The sequence below is a fragment of the Patella vulgata genome, chromosome 7 (assembly GCF_932274485.2).
Source record: "Patella vulgata chromosome 7, xgPatVulg1.2, whole genome shotgun sequence".
Classification (NCBI taxonomy): Eukaryota; Metazoa; Mollusca; class Gastropoda; family Patellidae; genus Patella; species Patella vulgata.
Window position 1 is genome coordinate 4,237,387 of NC_065885.2, and position 22,893 is coordinate 4,260,279.

The window sequence follows — 22,893 nt, forward strand, 5'->3', positions numbered from 1 at the left end:
ACGACAGTTGACTCAATGACAGACCTTATGATACAGCGCACACAAGATAACCTTTCAGCCATCCAATCCCCAGCTTCAACGCATGTAACTAGGGATGATTCCGCGCCTGTAAAAATGAGTTTAAACTATAATACTATTGGTCTTCTATGTTGTGTTTTCTTAGTGATCGAAATTATAACTTAGATTAGTTTTTATATACAACTTTATTATTGAAGCCGATTGGCATCAATGTTCCTCGTTCTCAATAAAATGTAAATAGCTTTTGATGTCTGCTCTGACAGACTGAGTGAGCTCTGGGGCCTGTTTCACGAAATTTTAACTAAGATAAAATCCAGATTTTAGTAATTTGATTGGATAATATTAGATTGATTTCTCTGGGCCCTGTTTCTCGAAATCTTAACTAAAGATAAAATCCAAATTTTAGTAGATACTTCAATTTTGATTGGCTAAGCACTAAAATCAATCTAATATTATCCAATCAAATTACTAAAATCTGGATTTTATCTTAGTTAAAATTTCGTGAAACAGGCCCCAGATGGTTTTCTACCCATGGGTTTCGGCTTTCAATTATCTAATTGGTCGAATATGACGTAATTAATTATAATGATTGGTTGCTATACCAAATGATGCAATAGTAATTTCCCTACCATAAGTGATGGTAGAGAGAGATGGGGTTTAACATACACTCGACACAAACTAGGTTATTTCGGGACTCACACATGGTTCAATTTTATTTCAATAACTCGCTTTCGCGTGAGAGGAAAACGGGGACCCAGAGCAAACCCACGAGGTTGGACACGTACAACCGGGGAATCAATGACAGACCGTATCCTTGTATGTGAACCCAATAATTAGTTAAAAGATAAAATATTAATAAAAGGCTATTATTCATTTAAAAACAAAAATTCTACAATAGTCTTACAAAACGCACAATACCAGGTGCCCGATAAATAATCTTATATCGATAGGCCTATATCAAAACCTAATAATACGCAACAACAGGGAATATATATAGTGGATATTTAATTACATACAATTAATTAAGTAATTAGACATTAATTAATATACTAGACCGCATTCTCATAACTATTATATAGTTTATTACATGCAAGAATACAATTAGAGTTAATCGTTTTTGTCGCCTTGTGTATAGGTTAATATGAACTATCAACTTAATTAATACTATAATTTCGGTCGGGATATAGTGGCTTGGTTTCGATTCCCCGCTTGTACGTGACTAGGGGTAGGGTAGCTTGTCTCCACCCTTGTGGGTTTGTTCCGGTTTCTCCCGCTGCTATAGACCCCTACGCGCAAGCGAGGAATTGAAACAGAATTGAACATTGGGTTAGTCCCGAAATGACTTCTTTTTTGTCGAGTGGACGTTAAACTCCCCCCTCCTCTCTCTCTCGCTCTCACCCCCCCCACCCTCTCTCTCTCTCTCCAACCAGGCTAGTGAACACATTAGAGGACTAGCTCCTTTAAACATGAATGAATGAATCAATGGAATGGGGTTTAAGGTCCTACTTTTCTGTATCAACCGGGCTATTGAAGACTAGACTTTGTCCTACAACACTGACAAGAGGACACCGGGCTGAAAAGTCATGAATATTACCCCCCAGGCATGTTATCCCAATACAAGATTCTGTACCACAATACGTTATCATAACGAAAGATCCGATACCATAACGTAAGATGCCTTGCCACAAGGAAGGATACGTTATCATAACAAAAAATAGTTACCACAGCGAAAGAAGATGCGTTACCAAAAGGAAAGATACATTACCACAGCGCACGATACGTTACCACAACGAAAGATAAGTAACCACAGCGAAGGATACGTTATCATAAACTAAAGATACGTCACCGTAACGGAAGACTCGTTACCACAACCATAGATGCCTTACCACAACCAAAGATATGTTACTATCATGAAAGATACGTTACCAAAATGACCGATACGTTACTACAACCAAAGATACGTTACCGCAGCGACAGATACGTTACAATAAGGGAAAGATACGTTACCGCAGCGAAAGATACGTTACCATAAAGGAAAGATACGTTACCATTACGAAAGATAATATACCATAAGGGAACGATACGTTACCGCAGCGATACGTTTCATAAAGGAAAGATACGTTACCATAAAGGCCAGATAGTTACCATTACGAAAAATACTTTACAATAAAGGAAAGATACGTTACCGCAGCGAAAGATACGTTACCATAGAGAAAAGATACGTTACCATAAAGGAAAGATACGTTACCATAAAGGAAAAATACGTTACCATAAAAGAAAGATACGTTACCATAAAGGAAAGATACGTTACCATTACGAAATATACTTTACCATAAAGGAAAGATACGTTACCATAAAGGAAAGATACGTTACCATAAAGGAAAGATACGTTACCATTACGAAAGATACTTTAACACAAAGGAAAGATACGTTACCGAACCAAAGATACGTTACTACACGGAAATATACGTTACCATAACAAAAGATACTTTACCACAGTGAAAGACACATGTTATCACACGGAAAGATATCACAAGGAAAGCTACGCTATCACAAGGAAAGATACGTTACCACAAGGAAAGATGCGCTATCACAAAGAAAGATACGTTACCACAAGGACAGATATGCTATCACAAGGAAAGATACGTTACCACAAGGAAAGATACGTTATCACAAGGAAAGATACGTTACCACAAGGAAAGATACGTTATCACAGCTAAAGACACGTTACCACAAGGAAAGATACGTTACCACAAGGAAAGATACGTTATCACTGCTAAAGACACGTTACCACAAGGAAAGATACGTTATCACAGCTAAAGACACGTGTAACGTCTACTCGACACAAACTAGGTCATTTCGGGACTAACATATGGTTCGATTTTATTTCAATAATTCGCTTGACCGTAGGGGTCTTTAGCAGTGGTAGTAAATCGGAGGACCCGGAGAAAACCCATAAGGTTGGACAGACGACCTTAATCGTTGTCACGTACAACCGGGGAATCGAAACCACACTACTTGACTCAATGACAGACCTTATGCTGCAACGCGCACGCGTTAACCATTCGGCCACCCCTTAAGAAAAACAAAAACAAACAAATTAACCTACATGTCAGCTGTATTTAGGTCAGGTGAGATTATGGACGGCGGTGTTATTAAAACTACCCGTGAAATAAATAATAATCATATTTAACAACAGATGTTATGGGAATTGATCTGGTGACATACAATTTATCAATATGTTAATATATTTATAGGGGGATTATAAGTTTACCAATATGTTTTACCGGTGTTAATATAGTTATTGGGGATTATAAGTTTATCAATATGTTATATACAGTAGACATACCTAAGTGGGTTACCCTAACAGGGTGTTACGGTGGGTAGTCCAGTTTTCGACCCCGGTGTTGGTCAAGAACATTCACAGGATTTTCTGGCACGGTCCCCCTTTGCCAGTGGGACAGGTCTCGACAGAGGGCCTGTCAAACGACAGCGTATAATCGTTCGGATGGGACGAAAAAACGCGGTTCCGTGTAGTAAAAGAACCCTTGACAGTTGGAATTCGAGATAAGAGTAGGCCGAGGTGCCACTGTCCAAGATTCCCCTCATAGCACATTGTATGGCGTATGTCCATGTTCATTAGCCCAGTCGGTGCAGAACAGTAGGACGTTAAACCTCATTTCATTTCATTTAAACCCAATGTCTAGTTACACTAAATTCAGTACTCGGTTTACCTATAGAGGCTTGGCAGGCCAAAGCCTAGACCATCAAGACCTAGAGGGGGGGGGGGCTCAGACCAAAGTATATAATATTTTTAATACGGTCTTTCTTACACGCTCTCGTAATATCTCTGTAAAAGATGGCTGCCTTCAACACATGACGTCATATCACGCGGTGCCAATTATGGCTCAACGGCGTGTGCATTGTTTACATAACACGTTACTGATTCGAGCAGAATGGCGCCTTTTACTCATTTTTATGCCCATTATTATTGTTTGTATTATTTATTGTTATTGCAGGTGCTTCTAATTATTTTAATGGTTTCTTCTGATTATCTGTTATTATCCTACTAAAGGGTCAGTCATTATTATTGTTTGTATTATTTATTGTTATTGTAGGTGCTTCTAATTATTTTAATGGTTTCTTCTGATTATCTGTTATTATCCTACTAAAGGGTCAGTCATTATTATTATTGTTTGTATTATTTATTGTTATTGCAGGTGCTTCTAATCATTTTAATGGTTTCTTCTGATTATTAATTAAGTTGGTGTAAGCTAAAATATGTATAAATAGGCTGACTAGATGGATATTTATCATTAACTTGAAAACGTGACCTGTATGTGTTACGAAACGTCGTTATTAAATAATAGAGAAGTTGTTATATCCATATATACTTTGTGTTGTGTTTTGCTATGAGTTGATGTAATCGTCAGTATTTAATGTTACATATTACTTAACAAAGCTATATGTATATTCCCCTTTTCTTACAGACATTCAATACAAAAACTTCCAACATTTTCTATACACTCTCCATCGTATGCACGTACAATGCAGGATGCATATGCTGTCTTTAATGAACGTAATATGCAAACAATTAAGTTGAAAGTTGTCAGTAAGAGTACTAATTAACCCGTATATAAAATCGTTTCTGGACTAATTATAATTATTTATAGTCTATAACGACAATAAGAGAACTGGTTAACTGTATTGAACAATTCAATCTGTATGGTTTCACTACGAGCTGTCTAAAATTAGTGAAGAGAAAAAACAAGCACGGAGAGGATAATAATTAGAACCCAGAAACAAAAAGTGGTTAATCCAATAATTATCGGTATGCGCCTAATCAGGTGTGGAATTAGGCGAACAAGATTTACCCAAATACACCCAAACCTACCCAAATCCAACATTATTTCAACTTACAGGACAATAATTTATATCGACATTTGATAACACATCGTTCTTTATACCAAATCGTCATTTCTAATTTACAATCATAACGTTTTGATGTCAAATCAACCAAAATCTACCAAAATCTACCCAAAACCACCATTACTTCAACTTACAGGACAGTAATTTATATCGACATTTGATAATATACCCTTCTTTATGCCAATTTACCATTGTAACGTTTTGGTGTCTAAAAGCACCCGAAAAACGATTTTAAAGCAGGTTTTCTACTATGCTTCTACTTCCTTCTTCCTCTCTTGAGACCCCCCCCCCTTCCCTTGTACCTCGCTTAGAGATGAGTAAATTCGAATTCCGCGTACAACATTAATTTTTTCACTGAGTGGACAACATAACGCTAAATTAAGAACGCGAAATCCACCTCCAATATCGGATAAGAACGACAAAACGGGGCCCATGCGTGAACTGACCAAAACTGGCGATTTAAAGATACATTATGTAAGATTTAGATAAAGAGCTAGCCATTCTTGCTATACTAGTTCGGAAAAAGATAATGTAAAATTAATAATTTGAAAATTTCATTCAAATTACTCTATTGCGAAGATATTAGCCTTTGAAGGTTTGACAAGACGTGTGCAATAATTTCAACCACCGTACTGGTTGTTCGAAGCTAAGTCTCGTTCCTCCATTTTTAGCTTAAATCAGAATATGTCTGAACTGTTCTAATCTATTTAATATCGGAGAAATCTGATGTCATCGAGAGTCCATTATGGCCTGGATAAGTTAATTTCTAATTAATAATTTAGAAAACATTTAAGCCTAAAGAAAGACCTGCAATAGGCAGATTTAGCTCTTGCATAATATATGTTTAATTCAGTAGACCAACCTAAGATGTTGTTTAAAAAAAGAAGAAAAAAAAAACACTACGCAAGAATACCCGACCCTTCCTTCCTGTTTTGTAGTACTATGGTCCTTGCGACCATATTGTATCCTTTACTAATTATTGGGTTCACATACCCACATTGCACATAGAATTCATATCTAATGCACTCAAATAATGAGTGACGGATTTACACATAAAAAGAGTTATAATTTGGTAAACATACATGGTTCCGTGGGAATCAGAATATCATGTTTGACACGTGATTCGAAATTTACTAATTACATCGTACACTGTAACTATCCAATCAAATTCATTATTTGCAGAATCTTATTAAGCCATGACGTAAGCAAATCTGTTAAAAAGTCCAAGCCAGCCATTTATGATTCAGATATAATTGGGTTCCGGAGAGATTTCCATCTAAGTTCCTAGACCGTAGCAATTTCTATCAGTAGACTCGCTCCAGCGAGTCGGGGTGGAATGGGATTGAGAGAATGACTTTATTGTAATCTATGCTTGTATCATATGTAATCAGTGCTTGACATATAAAATGTAAAAACGAACTGATGCATTGTTATTCCTGGTAAGACAAATGTCTTAACTACTGAGAAGACACTACTGATATAGTAAGAAGGTTGGATGGCCGAATGGTTAGCACGTGCGCGCTGTATCATAAGGCCTGCCACTGAGTCAACTGGCGTGGTTTCGATTCCCCAGCTGTAAGTGACAAGGAGTAGGGTCGCCTGTCCACAACCTCGTGGGTTTTCTCCGGGAACTCCGATTTCCTCCCACTGCTAAAGACCCCTATACGCACGAGCGAATTATTGAAATAAAAAATTAAACCATATGTTAGTCCCGAAATGATCTAGTTTGTGTCGAGTGGACGTTAAACCCCATTTTTTTTCTCTCTCTCTGAGATAGTAAGAAGAAAATACACAACGTGAAAAGAAAGCAGAGAAGACAATTACAAATACTAAACGATGACAAGGAAAATCTTAGAATATCATGAGTATGACGAATCCTATAGATTGTATTTTGGTGAAACAGAATGGACGGCAACTAAATCAGCTCCCAGCTCCCAGAGCAGCGCTATATAATTGTACTTCCTTCCTTCTTATCCAAGATAGAAGGGGGTTTCGTGTTCTTAAGTTACTGATATGTTCTCGTGGAAAAATAGATAAACATTTGTAGTTCCTATCTGGGATAGAAGTCGATTTCGCGTTCTTAAGATAGTGTTATGTTCTAGTGAACCAATAGTGAAACTTTTGACGAAAAAATTAATGCTGTAGTTGTACCGTTTAGGAGCTAAAGAGGGTGTTCTTAAGGGAGGAAGGACGGGTCGTTGGTCTTCGTGTTTTTGGTGACATCTAAGGTTGGTCGACTTATGTACGAACGTTTATTGTTGAATTAAACTCGAATTTAACTCGAAATTTCGACGTTTTATCTACTTTTGTTTAAACTGTGTATGCTGTTCTTGGTGGATGCAATGATACAATAAAATTTTATCTCATCTTATCTTATCTGCCGGAACCCCAACAGCCATGGGAAGGGGACTCTCAATTTAAGAATCAAGGTTCAGAGTATCGGGCACCGTTGTCCACTCTCATCTAGCATAGTAAAAATTTTGTACTCGATTTTCGAAACAACCTGAACCTAGCTCTCTTACTAGACAACATTTTTGAAACAAAAACGTTATGGTTTTAAATTAATACACAAGGCTTGTTTTGTTAGTAAATGTCTAATTAATGGTTTATATAACATTTCAAGCCGAAAGAAAGACCTGCAAAAGGCAGATTTAGCTCTTGCATGATGTATGTTTAGACTATTATTGCAAGAACTGTCAGCTCTTTATCTAAATCTTACGTAATGCATCCTTAACTTTCCCTGGTTGATCACCATGTCATGCTATATTAATAATACAAGATACCTTTACACAATCATATTCTGTTATGCATCAATAGATATATTTGAATTTTACTAATTCAGAGACGACAAAGCGAAAGCGATTGCAATTGATACTCCATTAAACCAGTCAGCTAATGTTGTTTGTTTATGTGATTCACCATGTAACAAATTTTAATACTAGTATTTATTTAATTTTATTATTCTTTGGGTAAGAGGGGGGTTGGGTGGCCCATTGGTTAACGCATGCATTTTAGATCATAAGTTCTGTCATTGAGTCAAGTGGCGTGGTTTCGATTCCCCGCTTGTACGTGACAAGGAATGGGGTCGACTTCTAACCTCGTCCACTGGTTTCCTCCCAAAGCTAAAGACCTTATGTGCAAGCGAATTATAGTTTGTAAAATCCCATTTATCTTTTTCTCTCTCCCTCGATTGTTTTGACAATAATTGACTTTGGTAGTTTATTCCTAAGGAAAAGGTCTGGCTCGTTTTCCAAGTTGTAAGTTAATATTTGGAGATTTTCAAAGATGTACTGTCTGAGAACTTAGATTTCTACTGGCAGTGCAGGTCTTTACAATATTGTTTAAATATAAAATGTGAATTAATTATATTCGTTTAATTTAATTTTAGTATGGTGACGGTCGTGGTGTTGTCGGTTGCGCTGCTGATGTGGATGTAGTTGTAGTGCAAGAGAGGGGTGGGGTGTCAATGTTATATAAATTATATTCGTTAATTTTTGTCAATATTTTCCATTTCTTATGTTTATTACATTAAAATATTTATTTCTTTGAGTTAAACGTAATTGAAATGGGATTTAACGCCCGACTGGGCTAATGAAGACGGGCATACGCCATATTGTGTCCTATGAGGGAAATTGTGCCCGGGACCTGTGTTACGGCCTACTCTTATATAGAATTCCAACTGCCAAGGATTCTTTTGCGTCTCATCCGAATGAGTATACATTGACCAAGACCCTCTGTCCTGCACCAGTGACAAGGGGGAACCACGCCGGTGGATTTCGGTGGATTTTCAGAATGATGTACAGGGAAAGGTCATTTACATGTTGGTACCAAAAGGCCTTCTAAAGGAATTTGTGGTGGGCGTGTATCAGTATTTTGACTAGACTAATACTCAAATAGACTATCACGAGACTAGATTCACGCATATTACTGTTACAGAAATCTTCCATGTTAGCAGTTGCGGGAAATTTTGTCTGGTTTTCGGGACGCGGGACTTGGAAACATTTTGCGGGACTGTCCCGCGAAATGCGGGACGGGTGGTCACCCTAACATACGCGCCCACCCTCTCCCCCCCTCTCTCTCTCTCTCTCTCTCTCTCTTATATGGGTTGTATACTGTACTATATATAATTTATATAGGACTAGGACTACTTTGTTTATTTATTTTTCCAATGCCCATTATTTTTTTTTCAAATTGTTTCGTAATACATCATAGAAAATAATTACCGGGTAAGGGCCTGGTTACTATTAAAACATGTAGGTATAAATAAATTATGACACACAAGAATAAATAGTCGTTATAAGAACATGTAAAAAATAATCTCACTGCTAGTTCAAATTATATAATTCAATATTTCGTTTCGTAAAAGATACCTTGGCAGTTGGAATTCGATATAGGAGTAGGCCGTAGCGCCGCTGCCCGGGCAAAATTTCCCTCGTGGCATACTGTATGGCGTATGCCCGTCTTAATTAGGCCATGTTAGGAGCAGAACAGTAGGACGTTAAACTCCATTTCATTTCGTTTCGTTTTTTAATCCTTCGTGAAATGGACACAGATCACCAAATATTTCTACATCGTTGCACAAGTTATTTTTAGTCTTTAATTATACCTTTCCCTTTTTCCCCTTTTGCATAGCTATTTTTGTTGACTTTTTGGTGTAGAATCGAAGAAAAGGATTTGAGGCGGAGCGATATTATAAGTGTTGAGAGGTTGGTTAGGTTGAAATGTAGAGCCGAAAATTGCATGTTTAATTATCTCTACTTCCAGCTTGTGTATCTCAAGTTTTTGTTATGGTGAACCTCATACATGCTTTTGGGCAAGAGTTTGCCACTTGTTGCTCCATCTGTGGCAGAAAGCGTTCTACCCAACGAAAATTTGGGAAAAAGTTATAGCCGGTCTAAGATACGAGAATTAACATTAAAGTCAATGGGGAAATATTTAGTGATCTGTGGCCAAATATATTTCAACCGGTACTTCCGGTAAAACTCGAGTGTCATGGAAGCTCAAAAAATATTTTGTTTACGTAGTAGATTGTTATTAATATTCGTTAACACTAATCACATCCGACAAGATTGTTAAAGTATGGACCTATTTGGTGATTTGCCGGATCCATTGGGTTAGTAATAAAAATTCTGTCAATGTATTTGTTATTTTGACGTTCGTAAAACCATTATTTATAAAGTCCACCACGGTAAAAACCATCCGGTTAGTCTTGGTGCTAAATGATAAGGCCAACTCGCTTTTCTGTCATAGGTCACGAGATGTAAACAGGGCTAGTGCTAATCACAACCCTAACCCTGGACCTAGCCCCAATGCTTACCCAAACCCTAACCTACAATGTCTCCCAAAATCATGTGTCCTACTCCTAACCTTATTTATATCCCAACGACCATGACAAAAATTGAGCTGGCCTTAACAAATAGGCCTAATATATCCGGAACTCTATATATATCATTATATTATGTATAATGTGGTCTATGGTGTCAAACTCATTTTGATTCAGGTAAAATTTTACATCAAGTGATCAAGTGGGCTGGAGATATACAAAAATTCTGACAACAAAGCTAAACCGGCTAAATGTCCTTGAACTTTACTGAATTCTAAAAAAAAGCCAAACTTACCTTGACACAGGTAGTTTTTTTTAGACTGGTTTCCAAATTGCGAAGATATAATATTGAACACAACGTTCTCTTGTATTACTTAGATATCTGTGACATACACAGAAGTCAGAGTTTTACTGAAACAGGAAAACAATATTAAATGATTTTCACCACTCCATGTAGTTTCTAAGAATTATTGACACACGTCAGTTTGATGAAATTGGTTCCACGATCCAAATTAAACCCTTGATGGGCCGAATGTTTGACACCCCTGGACTATGGTATAAAATTACACTGCTGAGTACACCAAGCAGCTCTTTTTCTTTGAACTGAAATAAAATGGGGTTAAATCGTCGCTTTTCTGGGGAACTGACGAATCTGAAATATTTAACTTAAGTATTGAGAATTATGCGTTTGAAATTTGTGTTCTGTTATTATCTCTAATGTTGGGGGTTGAATGGCTGAATGGTTAGCATGTGCGTGCTGTATCATAAAGTCTGTCATTGAGTGAGAGTCAACTAGCGTGGTTTCGAATCCACAGTTGTATGTGACAAGGAGTAGGGTCGCCTGTCCAACTTCGTAGGTTTTCTCCGGGTCCTCCGGTTTCCTCCCACTGCTAAAGACCCCTACGCACAAGCGAATTATGGAAATAAAATTGAATCATATGTTAGTCACGAAATGACCTAGTTTGTGTGGAGTGGACGTTAAACTCCATTTCTCTCTCTCTCTCTAATGTTCTTTAATGTCCTACTATTCTGCTCCATACGGTCTGTCATCAAGTGGCATGGTTTCGACTCTAAGCTTGTACATGGTCAGGGTTTTCCGATTTCTCCCATTTCTAAAAGAACGAAACACGCAAACTTATTATTGAAATAAATAGAACCATGTGTTAGTCATGAAATAAATTAGTTTGCTTGTATTGGACATTAAAGCCCATCTCTCTCTCTCTCTCTCTCTCTCTCTCTTCAAACCCTGCATTGGCTGAGAAAGTTCATTGAGATTTTCCAACCTGGTTCCTCTTTTCAGTGGTGCAGAACGGAGGGCCTGACATGGACAACTGTCTAGTTGTTTGGATGGGACAAAAAAACAAAGTCCCATGTACACATTGGTGTGCACATAAAAGATCCCTCGGCAGTTGGAATTTGATATAAGAGTAGGCCATAGTGCCGCTGTCTGGGCAAAATTTCCCTCATCATAGCACACTGTGTAGCGTATGCCCATCTTCATTAGCCCAGTCAGAACAAAACATTTCATCTCACTCTCTCTCTCTCTCTCTCTCTCTCTCTCTCTTGCTGGCCATATATGCTGAATTGTGTTGTTCAAGTAGTTACATTTTCTTTACCTTCTCGGGTATCTAATGAATATCTTTGAATATAATACAATATTGTTTCGTGTTATTTACAGAATCAACAAGTACTGGTAGTTCTACTATATCAGTGGAATCTAAAAATGGAAAGAAAAGAACAAGTCTTGATGAAGCGCTTGTGGAAGAGAAGAAGATTAAGTTTGATGAAAAAAGGATAGACGAAACAAAAACCTATAAAAAATGTAATATTATTGGGGGTGGTGGGAAGGAATCTCTACATAAATTTTTTTTTAATTTTAACATTTCACTATTATTATTTGCAACTGAATTTCATGTGAAATATAGATTTTAGAACAAATAAGAACAAATATAAGACATTTCACATATAATTTGTGTATCTAATTTTTAAATCTTATAATATAGCATGATTTGTCAAAAAAGAAATCTGATGAAAGTTCCAGGCACAGCACGTCAATAACTTGGTGTAACAGACTGTTTCATTGGCGGCCGAGAAAGTTCATCCAGATTTTCCGGCGTGGTTTCCCCTTGTCAGTGATGCAGGATGGAGGGCCTGACAAGGACAGCTGTCTAGTCCTTCGGATGAGACGAAAAACCGAGGTCCCGTGTATATATTGGAATGCACGTAAAAGATCCCCTGGCAGTTGGAATTCGATATAAGAGTAGGCGATAGTGCTGCTGCCCGGGCAAAATTTCCTTCATAGCACACTCTATGGCGTATGCCCGTCTTCATTAGCCCAGTATGGGAGCAGTACAGTAGGACGTTAAACCCCATTTCATTTCATTTCATTTGTTTCATTGGCTAATCCCTCACATCCTTCAGAACGCGTTTATATATATAAGAACTCTTCCAGATCTTAGTTTTGTAAAGACAAGTACATGTAAAACGAAATTTTGAACTATAAGAAACGAAACAAAATAGGATCTGTGTTTTAATCTGATTGTAAGAATAGTTAATCTATAAGGTTGGGTTTTTTACAAATGTTAATTTGATGCCTTATTACGCATAGAGTAGTGAGGGGCGGGGTTGGGTGGCCGAATGATTTAATGCATGCGCTTTAGATCATAAGGTCTGTCCAGCCTTGTTGGATTTCTGCAGGTCCTTTGGTTTCCTCCTTCTGCTCTAAAGACTCCTACATGCAAGGGTGTTATTGATATAAAAATGAACCGTACATTAGTCGCGAAATGACCTAGTTTGTGTCGGATTGACACGTTGGCGTGCACGTTAAAAAACTCTTGGAATTTGGTAAAATAGTGTACCACTGTCTGGGCAAAATTTCCTACTTACCACACTGTATGGCACATGCCCGCCTTCATTCGCTTGGATGGAACTGAAGAGTACGACATTAAACTCCATTTCATATCATTTCCCTCTTGTCAGTGATGCAGGACGGAGGGTCGAACAAGGACAGCTGTCTAGTCGTTCGGATGGTATGAAAAAACAAGGTCTGGTGTACACATTGGCGTGCACGTAAAAGATCCCTTGACGGTTGCAATTCGATATAAGACTTGGCTGTAGTGCCGTTGCCCGAGCAAAATTTCCCTCATAACACACTGTATGGCTATGCCCGTCTTCAGTAGCCCAGTTCAGAGCAGAACAGTAGGGCGTTAAACCCCACTTCATTTCATTTTCATTTCATTTCAGATAAATATAAGCTAAAAGGTTGTGTATCTGCTCAGAAAGGTGAAAGAGAAGAAATGCAGGATGCTCATATTCTATTAAACGACTATACTAACCATATACCCCATCTACACCCATCAATGTAAGTTTCAACTAACCATATACCCCATCTACACCCATCAATATAACAATATACCCCATCTACACCCATCAATATAACAATATACCCCATCTACACCCGTCAATATAACAATATACCCCATCTACACCCATCAATATAACAATATACCACATCTACACTCATCAATACAACCGTATACCCCATCTACACCCATCAGTATAACAATATACCACATCTACACCCATCAATATAACAATATACCCCATCTACACCCATCAATATAACAATATACACCCATCTACACTCATGAACGAAAATAAAGTTGCATAACTCTTATTGTTATTTATACAGGTGGTTTCAGACTACAATTAAAAATTCTGTCACAAAATATTCAAATTCGTACTTTCAACTTCACAAACACCATGACTCGGTTCTGCTTATGAATGTCGCTCCTTCCATCTACCATGTCCTTGGAATATAATTTCAGTCATTTCTTTCTAAATACTAGCCTTAAAAAATCGATTTAAATTTGAAAGAAAGGCCCATAAGTTTGTAGGAAAAATATCATTTATTAAATAGGCATTATAGAAAAATGGATAAAGAGCTGACAGTTCGCAATAAAAAAGTTAAAAACTAGATAATGTAAGGGGAATATGCTGAAAATTTCAGCCAAATTGCTCCACTCTGAACAGAGAAATTAGCAGTAGGCAGATTTAGCTCTTAAATAATGTATGTTTAATGAACTTATGTAAATATTAAATATCGTTTCAGTTCAAGACTGGCTTTATATTGTGTATTTGATGGTCATGGTGGTTCGAGAGCATCAAGGTTCGCTTCCAGCCAATTGCACATAGTTCTGAGGGATACCTTTCCCAAGGGTACTGTTAAAGGATATCCCCATAGAATTATTTCATTCTTTATGCCCCTGCCATAAATTGTATTAAGTGTTACATGTTATGTCGTCCTTCTCTTATTTCATTTGTCCCTCCTTTATCCAGAATTGGAGGGGGGGGGGCTCGAATGGTTAGCGCTTGTACTTGTATCATAAGGTGTGTCATTGAGTCAAGTGGTGTGGTTTCGTTTTTTCGGTGGTATGTAAGGTCGTGGGTTTTCTCCGGGTTCTCCAGTTTGCTCCCACTGCTAAAGACCCATAAGCGCTGGGGGGGTTTGATGGCCGAATGGTTAGCATGTGCATGCTGTATCATAAAGCCTGTAATTGAGTCAACTGGCGTGGTTTCGAATCTCTGGTTGTACATGACAAGGAGTAGGGTCGCCTGTCCAACCTTGTGGATTTTCACTGGGTCCTCCGGTTTCCTCCCACTGCTAAAGACCCCTACGTGCAAGCGAATTATTGAAATAAAATTAAACCACATGTTAGTCCCGAAATGACCTAGTTTGTGTCGAGTGGTCGTTAAACCCCAGTTCCCTCTCTCTCTCTTCCCTAAGCGCTAACAAATTATTGAACTAAAATTGAACCATACGTTAGTCCCAAAATCGACCTAGTTTATGTTGAGTGGACCTTAAACCCCATTTCTCTCTCTGTCTCTGTCTGTCTGTCTCCCTTTTTTTCAGAATTGGGGAGGTTGGATGGCTGAATGGTTAGTGCTTGTACATTGTATCATAAGGTCTGTCATTGAGTCAACTGGCGTGGTTTCCATTCCCTGGTTGTACGTGACAAGGATTAGGGTCGCCTGTCCAACCTCATGGGTTTCTCCGGGTCCTCTGGTTTCCTCCCACTGTTAAAGACTCCTACGCTCAAGCGAATTATTGAAATAAAATTGAACCATATGTTAGTCCCGAAATGACCTAGTTTGTGCCGAATGGAGGTTAAACCCCATCTCTCTCTCTCTCTCTCTCTCTCTCTCTCTCTCTCTCTCTCTCTCTCTCTGTGTTGTGTTATGGCAGGGGCAGACTACTTTTTTTGAGACAATTTTAAACAAATTTATTGTCAACTATGTAATAAATAAATATTAAATATAATCTATTTTTGAAAAATATATCTTATGAAATGAATTTGTTAGTAAAAACTTAAATAAATTGATCTTTTGAATATTATACGACATTATATTAGAAATCTTGAAATGATTACTTAAAATAAAAACGTAAATTTTGTTAAAGAAAGAAAAGTAAATGTCTGTAAATTAAGTTTATACAACTATCTTTACGGTTTGTCATTTCTTTTTTCAGGTGATGTTACCAATGTAGAGAAAGAAATTAGAAAAACTTTTATTGAAACTTTTAAAAGTCTGGACGAAGATTTCCTGCACAAAGCATCAAAAAAGTAAGAGTAGATGATTTCTGCTGTATTTTCTTTAAGAAGAAATATGGACAGGCAAATTGTCTTTATACATAGTTCTTTGGATGGGACAAAAAAATGAGGTCCTGTGTACACATTGGGTTGTACGTAAAAGAACCGTTCATAGTTGGAGTTGAAAATAAGAATATGCAGTAGCGCCGCTGTCCGGGCAAAGTTCCCCTCATAGCACACTGTATGGCATATGCCCGTGTTTATAAGCCCAGTTGGAGCAGAATAGTAGGATGTTAAAATCCATTTCATTTCATTTTGTCTTTACATGTGCAATGTACATACAGTCTCTTTATCAGCTAAATTCAAGCTCGGACTTTGTCAGAAATGGTGCTTGCGAAAAAGGCAGGTAATTTGTGTAATTTGTGAAATAAATGTTTTTAATTTCTTCCCGTAGTAAACCATCATGGAAGGACGGAACCACAGCCGTGTCAGTGTTAGTTATTAATGATACTATGTATATAGCCAACCTTGGTGATAGTAAGGTACGCTGTTTGATACTTTGAACTGCTATATTATTATGTAGGCATTATTACATTGAAGGCATTAATACTTATATTGAAGGCTATTATGAATTCCTTATATTGTAGACTATATTACTTATATTGTAGGCTATATTATATTACTTTACTTATATTTTAAGCTATATTATATTACTTATATTGTAGGCTATATTATATTACTTAAATTGTAGACTATATTATATTACTTATATTGTAGACTATATTATATTACTTATATTGTAGACTATATTATATTATAGGCTATATTATATTACTTATATTGAAGGCTATATTATATTACTTATATTGTAGACTATATTATATTACTTATATTGTAGACTATATTATATTACTTATATTGTAGTTTATATTATATTATAGGCTATATTATTACTTATATTTTAGGCTATATTATGTAGATATAATAAAACCAGTGGTAAATATACAGCATTGCCACTAACAACGGATCATAGCCCCAGTGTGTATGAAGAAAGAAAACGAATACAAAAGGCCGGTGGAACTGTTAGGTAAATATCATTATATTTCTTTGCAAGATTATAATTAAAATGGCCGGCGGAACTGTAAGGTATATATTTCATTATTGTTCTTTACAATGTTTTAATATTCATCTTCAAAAAATAGTTCGTAAGTCATGTTCCAAAATAGTTTTGTAAATCATCTTCAAAAATTGTTAAGAAATGTTATCTGGTGTTCTAGCATGTCACATTCAAATTCAAATAATTTTTGTTGATGTTATTTGGTGTTAGTTATTTTGATGTCAATTAAAACTAAGGGAAATTGATCATTTTTTTTTTCTAAGAAATATTTACTCATATTAATTCAACTTCCCTTAAAGCACATTGTATAGCCCAGTTGTACTGGAAAGTAGGACTCACATATCTGATTCTTTGGACTTGTTTTTAAAATGAAAATTTCACAACTTGAATATGTGATGATTATATTAGAAGTATCGCGACCATTAGCTGATAGTCCGATTGTATACTTTAGACTTGAGAGGGGGAGGGCGGTTGGATGATCGAATGGTTAGCACGTGTGCGCTGTATCATAAGGTCTGTCATTGAGTCAACTGGCAAATTGTTGAAATAAAGATTGAATCATATGTTAGTGCCGAAATGACCTAGTTTGTGTCGAGTGGACGTTAAACCCCATTTCTCTCTCTTTCTCTCTCACTTTAGACTTGTATATCAGAAGTTTTATTTTCCAAATATATTATGCGTGGATATTTTCAGGGAAGGGCGTGTGATGGGTGTATTAGAAGTATCACGATCATTAGGGGATGGTCCGTATAAAAATCATGGAGTTTCTTGTTTACCAGATATAAAAAGATGTCAGCTGACAGATGATGACAGGTTTATATATTATTTTATTTCTTTTTTATATTAAAGACTCAGAGCATCATGGGTGGTTTGGGTGGCCGAATGGTTAGCGTGGGCACGCTGTATCATAAGGTCTGTCATTGAGTCAACTGGCGTGGTTTCGATTCACCGGTTGTACGGGACAAGGAGTAAGGTCATCTGTCCAACCTTGTGGGTTTTCTCCGGGTCCACCGGTTTCCTCCCACTGCTAATGATCTGTACATGAAATAAAAATTGAACCATGTGTTAGTCCCAAAATGACCAAGTTTGTGTCGAGTGGATGAGTGGACATTAAACCCCATCTCTCTCTCTCTCCTTCTCTCTTTCCGAGCATCATTTGAGGGATTGTTAAAGATGCATTATGTAGGAGCTATATCTGCCTATTGCAGGTCTTTGGCTTTAAATGTTATACTGTAGATGACTTAAATTTCAAGCACAAAATTTTCATGATCTACTTTTGAACCGTTATATCTCTTTATCTAAATCTTACATAATGCATCTTTATTTAATTCCTTGCAAACTACAATACTGTGAAAGTTGAACCTATAAAAGGAATGTCCGTCCAAAAATAGTTCAGTATTTACAAAGATATGGTGAATTGAAAATTTATAAACATTCAGTACTGTGGACAATATAAATGTGATATGTTCCAATGTAAACCACTGAAAGTAGTGTCACTGCCACAACAAAATTTCTGTCTTCAGTCTTCATCAGCCCGGTCAGTGCAGAAAAGTGGGATAATAAACCCAATTTCGTCTAATCCAATCTGTTTTAACATATAGATACTATTTTGACAAGGTCAACAAAATATATTTGTTTAGTTGGTCTTGGTACCTCTTTGTAGGAAAGAAATTAAATTGATGAAATACTGAAGACTAAAGGGAGATAACCCAGGTTCAGCTATCTTTGAAACCAGATAAAGGATTATCTGTTCAAACATCTTAATCCAGGATTTATTGAAAATGAACAGTTATTTTTACTCTTCTTCTTGTTGAGTGTGGGGGGGGGGGTGGCCGAATGGTTAGCGTGTGCGGGCTGCATCATAAGGTCTGTCATTGAGTCAAGTGGCGTGATGTCGATTTCCTGGTTGTACGTGACAAGGAGTAGGGTCGCCTGTTCAACTTGTGGGTTTTCTCTGGTTTCCTCCCACTGCTAAAGACCCCTATGCGCAAGCGAATTATTACAAAAAATTGAACCATATGTTAGTCCCGAAATGACATAGTTTGTGTCGAGTGGACGTTAAACCCCATTTCTTTCTCTTTCTTTTGAAACCATGCCACTTATTATCGAAAGTGCAACGGTTAGACCACTAGAATAAGATTAATGTTGTTACAGTATTCTTCTTTTAATCAAGTTAGCTTGTGTTGAGGGAGCCATGGCTTAGCTTGGCACAAATGTGCCAACTCTCTGGCGCTCTCCCTCGTTCCGTCTCGTCCTGTGCCAAGGCGCCCACGGCCTTTGCTTTTGTGTCCTGGCCGGACCTAACTGTCGATTCGTTTGTTATCTGGGTTTATAAACCCTTCCAAACAAGGGATCTTATTAGACATCTGGCTGATGTATCATATCAGGTTTAACATTCGATACAATCAGACAAAGAAAGTTTAAATAAAACATGCCAACAACAAGTTAAGATTACATAATCACATAAGGAATCCTACCAAGCACTCCAGGGGTCAGACAGGTTGATGTTGATATTAAAATCACTTTCATGTGTCAAGGTGGCAGGAAGCGTCTATAACATCTGTGATTATGTAACAATGTTTTGTTTGTAGAAGTACAGTATTTATATTCAAATGATGTTAATTTTGTAGATATTTAATGGTGGCCTGTGATGGTTTATGGAAAAGTTTTACAATGGAAGAAAGTATCAAGTTTGTCAATAATATATTAGATGTAAGTATCACTGTAATCTAGATATTATTTAATCTTGTATATATAGAGGGGATCACGTGGCAAAGTGGGTAAGGCGCTGGCTCGCTAGCCTGGAGGTCGGGTGTTCGATCCCTGCATTGGCCGAGAAAGTTCATCTCGATTTTCCGGCGTGGTTTCCCCTTGTCAGTGATGCAGAACGGAGGGCCTGACAAGGACAGCTGTCTAGTCGTTTGGATTGGACGAAAAACCGAGGTCCCGTGTACACATTGGCGTGCACGTAAAAGATCGCTTGGCAGTTGGAATTCGATATAAGAGTAGGCCATAGCGCCGCTGCCCGGGCAAAATTTCCCTCATAGCACACTGCATGGCGTATGCCCGTCTCCAATTAGCCCAGGTTAGGTGCAGAAGAGTAGGACGTTAAACCCCATTTCATTTCATTTCATGTATATATAGAACTAATTACTTTCACATTCATTCAATATCAAATCTTTGTTTAAATTATGTAAGAATCATTTAAAATCACCAAAAATCATCAAATTTGTACTTATGTCCAGTTTGAAGGGACAATAACACTCTTGCTGGCTTGAAAGCTCCAGAAAATAAATAATATCTCTATCTAAGTATTAGATGTTTAAGTGTCCTACCTGTTGTGTAAATTATCCATTACATCCTATTTTACTTGTCCAGAGGGTTCGAAAATATTTTTAATTGAAGTTTCATTTGAAAAGGTTTATGTTAGACGTTTCAAACCATTATGTTGAATTTTCCAAAAATTTTAAATAAAGTGTGTTAAGATGAAATTTGTATCATCAATTAATTGAAATATTCTAAAACAGTACAATTTGTTGACCAGAATAAAGATTGGGACATATTATTCAGTTACAACAAGAGTGTTATTGTCCCTTTAAAGCTGACTGATAAATTTTGATAACGAGTGTCCAATTTAGATATTTTTGTACATATTCAAATTCTTCTCCTACCCAATGTGAAGGATTTCAGCTCTATTTTTGTTCTGTAACCAAAGAAGAAATTTTGATAATAAAAACTGGTTGAATACCTTACTGAACAGCGCCGTGGACACTTTCGGCTAGGGGGGGTTGGATGGCTGAATGGTTAGCGTGCGCGCGCTGTATCATAAAGTCTGTCATTGAGTCGACTGGCGTGGTTTCGAATCCCCGGTTGTACGTGGCAAGGAGTAGGGTCGCCTGTCCAACCTCGTGGGTTTTCTCCGGGTCCTCCGGTTTCCTCCCACTGCTAAAGACCCCCACGCGCAAGCGAATTATGTAAATAAAATTAAACCATATGTTAGTCCCGAAATGACCTAGTTTGAGTCAAGTGGACGTTAAACCCCATTTCTCTCTCTCTCTCACTTTCGGCTAGCCTCCGGATTCATTCCATTCACTAGATCTATTTCTTATTTTATTTCATGCAACATTTCAATACCCCTTATTCTCTTGTTGTTAGTTTGTTTTTTATTATGAGTTAAGTCTGTATCAATACATGCTTGAGACGCTACAGCGCAGTGGACGCTTTCGGCTAGCCTCCGGATCCATTTACTAGATCTGATATGTACATTTGTTGTTTGAGGTGTCTGTATATTGTGTGTTGTGTCCATAGGTTTGTCTTGTGTAATTGGTTGTGTGTGGTGTGGTCCCCCTGTACTTACTATTAAATGAATGATGTACAGAGGCTTTAATTAAGTGTTTGTGTATATATTGGCCTGGCAAGGGACAAGGACAGTCTTTCGAATGGGACAAAAAAACGAGGTCCTGTGTACATATTGTGATGCAAGTTAAAGATCTCTCGACAGTTGGAATTCGAAATAAAAGTAGGCTCTAGTGCCGCTGTCCGGGCATAATTTCCCTCATAGCATACTGTATAGCGTATGCCCGTCTTCATTAGCTCCGTTGGATCAGAACAGTAGGACGTTAAACCACATTTCATTTCATTTATATCTCAGAAGGGAGCCACAGTGGCCAGAGTAGGCCATATTGAAGCTCCCTCATAGCACACTGTATGGTGTATGCCTGTCTTCATTACCCCAGTTGGAGCAGAACAGTAGGTTGTTAAACCCCATTTCATTTTATTTGTGTATATTTTCAGACTGGTGAAGAATGTAATTCAGCTATCCAGTTTGAGACTGCCTGTACTAAATTAACCAGTGAAGCCGTGTTACGATTAAGTGGTGATAATGTTACCGTTATTTTAACGTCAATTAAATCCTGATTCTATTGACCATTGTTACATAGGCCATACAAAAAATATATATTCTGGTTGTCAGGCAATCTGGGAGCAATGCCGAATTTACCTGGGAACAATGTCGAATTTACCTGGGAGTAGTGCCAAATTTACCTGTAGGCTTGTTAGGCTGAAGCCAAGGGTCTCATGATCTGTCAAGAGAGAGAGACGGGGTTTAATGTCCACTCGACACAAACTACGTCATTTCAGTACTAACATATGGTTCAATTTATTTCAATAATTCGCTTGCGTGAAGGGATCTGTTGAAGCAGTGGAAGGAAACTGGAAGACCCAGAGAAAATCATGATGTTGGACAGGAGACCCTACTGGTTGTCACGTACAACCGGGGAATCGAAACCACGCCAGTTGACTGAATGACATACATTAATGATGCAGGCGCACGTACTAACCATTTGGCCATCCCCCCCCCCCCCCATCCCGCTCATGATCTGTAAAAATCCTCGGCTTAACTCAATTGTGTTCAAAATACACTTTCATTGTCTTCTTCTAATTGTGAAGATAAGGATATTGGGAGGCTCTGTATACAGCCTTTCCTCATGATCTGTCATTGAGTCAAGTGGCATGGTTTCGATTCCCGGCTTGTATGTGACAAGGAGTATGGTCACCTGTCCTCCGGTTTCCTCTCACTGCTAAAGACCCCTATGTGCAAATGAATTATTGAAGTAAAATTTAACCATGTTAGTCCGGAAGTAACCTAGTTTATGTCGAGAGTGGACGTTTCTCTCTCTCTCCATTCTAAGTGACACATCAGTATCTGAAAACCATTGTTTTATATTAAATGGCCTTATTGTACGACTTTCTATTTAACATGTCAACTATACAATAAAATAAATATCAACAATAACATAACTTGTATATTTACTGGATACGCAGTGACTCAAGTGGGTTTAATTACAACTGCAAAATGATGTTTAATACAAATCATAATTACCATTACAACTGACTTTTCAGCCAAATTAAGGTCAAAT

General features: G+C 37.5%; 1 protein-coding gene across 1 annotated transcript; it reads left to right on the top strand.

Moving 5' to 3' along the window:
• The first annotated feature begins 9,902 nt into the window (after positions 1 to 9,902).
• LOC126827141 (integrin-linked kinase-associated serine/threonine phosphatase 2C) lies at positions 9,903 to 22,781 on the top strand. Its single transcript, XM_050556375.2, has 10 exons — positions 9,903 to 10,060; positions 11,949 to 12,092; positions 13,514 to 13,631; positions 14,382 to 14,488; positions 15,798 to 15,891; positions 16,313 to 16,400; positions 16,824 to 16,945; positions 17,669 to 17,788; positions 19,606 to 19,687; positions 21,770 to 22,781. Exons 1-10 carry the CDS (start codon positions 10,027 to 10,029, stop codon positions 21,890 to 21,892), a joined length of 1,032 nt encoding a protein of 343 aa, XP_050412332.2. The 5' UTR covers positions 9,903 to 10,026; the 3' UTR covers positions 21,893 to 22,781.
• Positions 22,782 to 22,893: the final 112 nt, after the last annotated feature.